This window comes from Notechis scutatus, chromosome 1 (assembly GCF_049901735.1).
Source record: "Notechis scutatus isolate UNSWTSFEM ecotype Mainland chromosome 1, rNotScu1.2, whole genome shotgun sequence".
Lineage (NCBI taxonomy): Eukaryota > Metazoa > Chordata > Lepidosauria > Squamata > Elapidae > Notechis > Notechis scutatus.
The window spans coordinates 28,507,823-28,514,589 of NC_142009.1; the positions used below are offsets into that span (position 1 = coordinate 28,507,823).

Sequence of the window (6,767 nt, forward strand, 5' to 3'; positions counted from 1 at the left end):
TGTTTCACCCAAGCTTAGTAAACCCTGACGAAAAAATGGAATACCAGAGGAAGTGATATTAGCATGCTTGGAGGAACCTCAGAATTGATAGAAGTCCAATAGAATCTTTAAAAATCTGTACAGGTAAAGGGAAAAAATAAAAAACCCTGGTGGGTGGTATTAAATATGCTTAGTAGTTTAGACATTAGATATCAGTTACAAATGAAATACAGACTTAATTCTGGTAGATATTCTGTTGCATTTCTAATTGTTATGTTATGTCAGTTAGGAAGCCTTCCAAAATTCAAACTCTACATTACATGGTAATAAAATAAGTAAAAAGTATGACTAACAAGAACAGTAATGAAGAGGAATGCCTCTGGATTGGGGAACACTTATTGGAGAATAACTGTGTACCCCCTTTTTCAGATGTCCCTGCAGCCAACTCCCACAGCCAATCTTGATCGAACAGATGATCCTGTGTACAGTGATGTAATGGGACTGGTGAAGGCAGTCCTGCGGTTGAAGAATGAAGTCAGCAACCATCCCCCTGAGCGATATATTCTGGTTGTTAAGGTATGACGTGTGACATTTATTTGACCCAATTCTGAACAAGTTCTCAGAATGGTATATGGAAAGAAAGAAAGCTGTGTGAAGTATAGGACAGACATAAGACTGTGATCAAGTAGAAACCAATCTAAGCCCATAAAATAAGAGAGTTCAGAATGGACAGGAAGGAACAAACAAAGGATCCAGTTGTTGGGACTAAGTTGTAGGCAGCTGGCACAGTAGTGTGCTAGGATTTAGAAAGTCAGTCTTGGGCTTATTATTGGGGTATCATGTTTTTTTAGAAATGCAGTATCATTTTATTAGTATTCCTTTAAGAAGTACCAGTTAGAGTCAGCTGAAGAAAGAATCATTAAGGCAACAGGGAGCATAAGAGATGCCTATCAGAAGCTCAGAAAAACCACCAAGGCAAGCTGGACATATGTCTTGGCAGTGGAGTGTCAAAATTTATTCAGGTCTCATAGCTGCAAATAACAAAAAAAAAAAATCTAGAGCCCAAAGCAAAAAGCAAAGCTGTGGTCATAGAAAATAGATGGCATCCTAAAGAATATTTGTTTTCCAGTCTTCCACAGAATTCATAAAGTTCTCATAGGATTCTGCAAAAAACTCCACTCTAGACAATTCTTTTCTAGAATGCATCTTCCATTCATGCAGGTTCCCTATATAGTTAGAACCTTTATGTGACAAACCAAAATAGCTAGAAGAATTTTCACATTACATTCTGACTTCTTCCTTTTGTAGGATGTGGGTCTTTCTCTTCGAAAACTCATTGGGAGTGTGGATGACATCCTTCCGGCTCTACCTGCATCTTCACGCACTGAGGTGAATCTTGCTCAACAATAAAACTTTCTGATTCCTAAGTGAGACCTTCCCTCTTAACAATCAAGAAGGAACAGAAATGGACCTGCCAACCTGGGCTAATTTATGGCAAGAGATTGTGGCCAGTTATAAGAATAATTTATTTGAAATCTTATATCTACTAATGCAAGAACTGAGCAGAGATCAAAGGCAGTGGCAAAGAGTTTCCTTGGCCTGCAGAACAGAGGTGGTATTCAGCAGGTTCTGACCAGTTCTGGAGAACCAGTAGCAGAAATTTTGAGTAGTTCGCAGACCCGGCAAATACCACTTCTGACTGGAGATTTTACAGTATCCTTCCCCTGCCACGCCCACCAAGCCACGCCCACAGAACCGGTAATATAAAAAATGAATCCCACCACTGCTGCAGAAGGTCCAAGATTCAATATTTGGTATCACCTCTTCAAAGAAATGTGAAAACCTTTTATCCAAGATTTGGAAAGGACTTATTCTGAGAGTCAGTAATACCACCAGAAGATACTTTTGTGAAATTTCTGCTTATCAGCATAGACAATACTTAATTTGCCAGTTTTGCAACAGTTGTTTTGTCTCAGCATAAAGAAGCTTTTTATATGCTGATAGTATTTCATAGTTGAGGTTCTGTTTGTTAATCGATTTTGAAATGTATCATGAAATATCCTTTTGTGTTATGAATGCATTAATTCTTTTTACTAAAAGCCAAAGCAAATAAATATGGAATCAGGTGTTTTTCTCCAAAAGAGTTTACTGGGATTGTCTTAAAACACTCTGTTAAGATTGACCTTGAAATAATGCTGGATTTAATGGCCACCTATTCCTGTGTGTTTCTCATTGGCAGATTGAGGGTACCCAGAAGCTCCTAAATAAGGACCTTGCGGAACTGATCAACAAGATGCGTCTGGCTCAGCAGAATTCTATGACCTCATTGAGTGAGGAATGCAAGCGCCAGATGTTGACGGCTTCACATACTCTGGCTGTGGATGCAAAGAATCTCCTGGATGCTGTGGACCAAGCCAAGATGCGAGCCAACCTTGTGAAGGTCTCTTTTGAGTGATTGAGAGGGCTGACTTATGGATTTTTTAAAAAATGTCCCTCCACAACTTTCACATCCTCTCCCCCATCCTGCCTCACCAAAAACTGCTTGTGTCTTTGATTTTGTCACGTCTGTCTTCTGAGAGCGACGGAGAAGCCATGCTCAGGGCAAGGAAGAAACCTTCCCCCCTCCGCAGTGTTCTATGGACCATGCTGCTAAGGGGCACTGTGTGCACAATAGGATCCCAGTCCCAAGGTGAGGATTCTTTCCACCAAACTTTGAACTCTGAATCTGCACCAGTAGTCCCATCACAGAAAGTGACTTCTGAATATATTCGGCTTCCTTTGACAGTACCTCTGGCATCAAGTCTGTCTCATTGGTGAGAAAAGAGTCAAAGGCAGGGTGGGGTGGCTTGTGAGCCTCTACACTGTTCTCAGGATAAGCCCAAAAAAAATGACACGAGAGATTTCTCCTTGGTTGATCCAAGGATTCTAAAAGGCCTAGTGAGGGAGAATATGTTTTCTAGGTCTTGCTACATTTATTTTGACTGAAGATGTCCCCATGGAGATGCTGGTTCCTCAGAAGAGACTGTGCATCTTTCTGTGTTGTATAGAAACATATATTTAATGGCCATATCTGAATGTGTGCACCCTCCCTAAATCTTCTTCCCTTAATAGCCTCATTTATTGAATTTTTCAACCAGTTTAAACAATAGATCTCTCTCTGTCAATTATACAGATTCAAATAAATGTACAAAGCCATAAGAAGTATGGAAGGGCATCAGGGTTTAAGAAGCTGAAGGTGTTTCAGCCATTATAAGCTGGTTAACTTGAAAAGTTACTTGTAGCTGCCACATCTTTCTGGGTTTTTAGGTATAAAGTTGCAATTTTAGATGTAAATGACATTAGTACAGCTGGGGGTGGGGTGTAACATATCTTCCCTCCCCTTATGAATATAGATCAAACACAGATCTGATCCCATATTTGCTACTGCATTATAATTTGAAATTAAAGTTTCCTGATAAGGATTGGTATTGTGCCTCATAAATATGGGGCTTACATTTTGCTACTGAAATTGATGTTTTTGTTGAAAACAAGCACAGTATGAAAGGTTAGAAGCCATTAATATGTAATTCTGTTGTCTTGAATGCAGGTATCTCATTCCCGAGGGAGGGGGAGGGGGAGGGGGAGGGAGGGAGCTGGAAAAGGTGCCTAAGAAATTGACAAGGTACTGTATTTATACTTCTTGACCTAAGTGAGGTCACCAGTTTATCCATACTTCTTCATATTATCTTTATGTGTTAAAAAAAAGTTTAGAAAACTTTGTTTGCTATGTGGGTTTTGACCAGAAAATTAAAGCAATGTTGTTTATTTTGCCTGACATAAATTAAATATAAAACTCCAGTGGCTGATCTTCCATTTCTTCATTATGAATAACACTTTTTTCTTATCTAAAGACCTGGTGTGGTGCTATAATGCAAGGTCATGCTTTACTATCTGCACATAGAACAGGGGTGTCAAACCCACATCGTCATGGTGTCATCACGTGATGTATCGTAACTTTTCCCCACTTCGCTAAAACGGGTGGGTGTGGCCTCAAGTTTGACACCCCTACCATAGTTGATGTAATCATTCTGTTAGGCTGCTGCACAAAGGATTTGATAGCTACTACATGCAATAGTAAAATAGCTATGATTACAGTCATGGAGTGGCCACTCCACACAGATTTTCTTTGGGCTTCAGCTTATTACAACTTCCACTCTATTGATGGAGCCAAGCTACTTCTGTTTCAAACATATCATATGTAGACTGCTCTTGATACTTTGGTATGTTCACTAGATTCACAGAGAATTACAGTATATGCAAGTTTTCAGTTGTTCATTTAGGCAGCATTAATAGTCTCAAGATGTCTCAAACTCAAATTGTCTCAAACTTTTCTGAAGCCCATGCATTGTATTCCAGCCAAAATGCAAGGATGTGTGTGCGTTATTTCTGACAATGCAAAAAAATCTCAAAGCAGATACCAAAACTGCACAAAAATACAAATGATGATAATTAAGGGTCAATTACATTTTCACATAAACAAAAATGTAAAGGCAAGGGAAACACAATTAAAACAAGGTTGGTTAGGTTGGATGTTTTTAAAAATGTTGTATATTCACTTGCTGTTGGAAACCCCTTGGCAAATTATTGATTCTTACAATTACTCTGCATGATGGGTAGTTTGTGGGCATTTTTCCAATGCTTGAAGGTGTTTTAAAAAGTGAAATCAATGACTTAATCACCCCTTCAAAAGAAAACAAAACCAAAAAAAGTGAGCATTTTTCCATGTTTGCCAGGGTGGAAAGTATTAAAGGAATAACATTTATAGTTCCTTTATACCTCATAAAACAAGCAAAACACTTGGCTGTGTTGATTTTAATGACAACATGCCGTCGCTGTTTACCTATATCCACTGCCCCAAATCTTTTAAAGTGGCTTCAAAATCATTGCCTGCCCCTGCATTATGGCTTAGTCTTACATATGAACCAGGCCAGTGATGGGATTCAAATTTTTTTACTACCGGTTCTGTGGCTGTGGCTTGATGGGCATGGTGTGGCTTGGTGGGCGTGGCTTGGTGGGCCATGCCCACCCCACTAACCTGCTTTCCAGCTCCTTCTCTCCTGTGCAGAGCAACAAAAGAAGACCCAGCCAATCAGCTGGGACTCAGGAGGCAGGGAATAGATGGGGGTGGGGCCAGTCAGAGGTGGTATTTGCTAGTTCTCCGAACTACTCAAAATTTCTGCTACCGGTTCTCCAGAACTGGTCAGAACCTGCTGAATACCACCTCTGAACCAGGCCCAAAAAGTGACAAAATTGGCTGTATGGATCCCCCTGAGCTTTCATCTCACCAAGGAAGATGGATTGTGCCACCAAGTATACAATTCAAGTGAAAACGTTGATACAGAGGCAAGATTACTCATCCGATTTGGAGAGTGGGACAGGGTTTTCAATCAACAATACCAATTCTACTTTCTGAAGTTTTGTAAAAAAGGAGCATTTTCAAAATCAGATTGCAAAGATGTTATCCTAGCCCCATTACTGCAGTGTGATGAGCCAGTAAAATGATTTGCAAACTTTCTATGATCAGTGGTTGGCTCAAGACCATCATAGGTGGCACACATTCTGCTTGTCTTTGTCCTCTGTGAATCCATCCCTAACCTAACCCTAACCCTGTGAATCCATCCACTTAGCCTGACAAAGAGGAGCTGAGGCTGCTGATAGCAAGACTCCTAGTAAGCCATCAAGGATGACAGTTTGTCAGGAGAAGGAGCCACAGCAAAGGGAAAATCAATTGCTCCATCCATCTATCCTGTGATAGTTGCAAACATTTTTTGCCTGCAGTTCAAAGTAGAATTTCTAAGAAGTCTCTGTGCTATTCAAGAGTTACTCCATTTTCTATAACTACCAACTGTGTGCATTACTCATGCTCATAGGTTTTTTTGAAGGACAATATGATGTTCTGAAAACCAACTTTTCCAACTTTGTTCTTGTCTCCTCAAATTTACAGAGATGAATAGCTAGAGAAAGCCTATAGGCAAATTAAACAGGGACATCTTTGTCTCTTAACATCCTAGGCTAGGGCTGTCAAAGCTGCAGCCCACAGGCCAAATGCATCATGCGCTGGCCATGCCCACGCCTGGTTTAGCGAAGGGAGAAAAAAAATCGCAATAGGTCACGTAACACCGCTGTGATGACATGAGTTTGACACCCCTGTCCTAGGGGTGGTTGGTGTGATTTAAACAAGTGACTATACACACCTGAAACCTCTGTGTTTCACCAACAAAACGATTGGCCACATCCAACAGGACTCCTATCTGAAAATCTGCAGCAATGAATGGATCAGTTAATTTTCATGCATGAAGGCAGCAAATAACCAAGGAATGCATTGGACATACTAAAGATCAAGCTTGGGATTTTTTTTTAAAAAATAGCATTCATACCGTCTCCAATGTGGTGCCCTCCAAATGTACCAACTTACAACTCCCATCATCCCCAACCAGCACAACCTTTGATCAGAGTTGCAATCTAACATATCTAACAAAAATCACATTGGAAGAAGTTGCTGTGCCCTAATCGAGGAACAGAAGCCAAGATGCAATACGTTGGAAACATGTTTTTACTTTCATTAACAGTAGTTCTCAGAGGGTATGGATGACTAGCTACTATCTTAATAACATTTCTACTTTAAGTCCCTTAATAGAAAATTTATTATCCACCTGACTGCTTGCCAGAGCAGGAAGATGAGGTATAAACCAAATGATTGCATAATAAATATTTTCCATGCATTTCCAGAAATTCTCTTAATTTATAAA

General features: G+C 40.0%; 1 protein-coding gene across 10 annotated transcripts in view; it reads left to right on the forward strand.

Annotated features, from left to right (window-relative positions):
* Nucleotides 1-3,816, forward strand: part of PTK2B (protein tyrosine kinase 2 beta) — a 114,730-nt gene extending 110,914 nt beyond the window's left edge. For all 10 annotated transcript variants that reach the window (XM_087959882.1, XM_087959867.1, XM_087959889.1 and 7 more), the window contains 3 exons: nt 409-555; nt 1,288-1,368; nt 2,219-3,816. In XM_087959882.1, the coding sequence (XP_087816008.1) occupies nt 409-555; nt 1,288-1,368; nt 2,219-2,434 (444 nt within the window). In that variant the 3' untranslated portion in view covers nt 2,435-3,816. The remainder of the gene's footprint in view (nt 1-408; nt 556-1,287; nt 1,369-2,218) is intronic.
* The last annotated feature ends 2,951 nt before the right edge of the window (nt 3,817-6,767 follow it).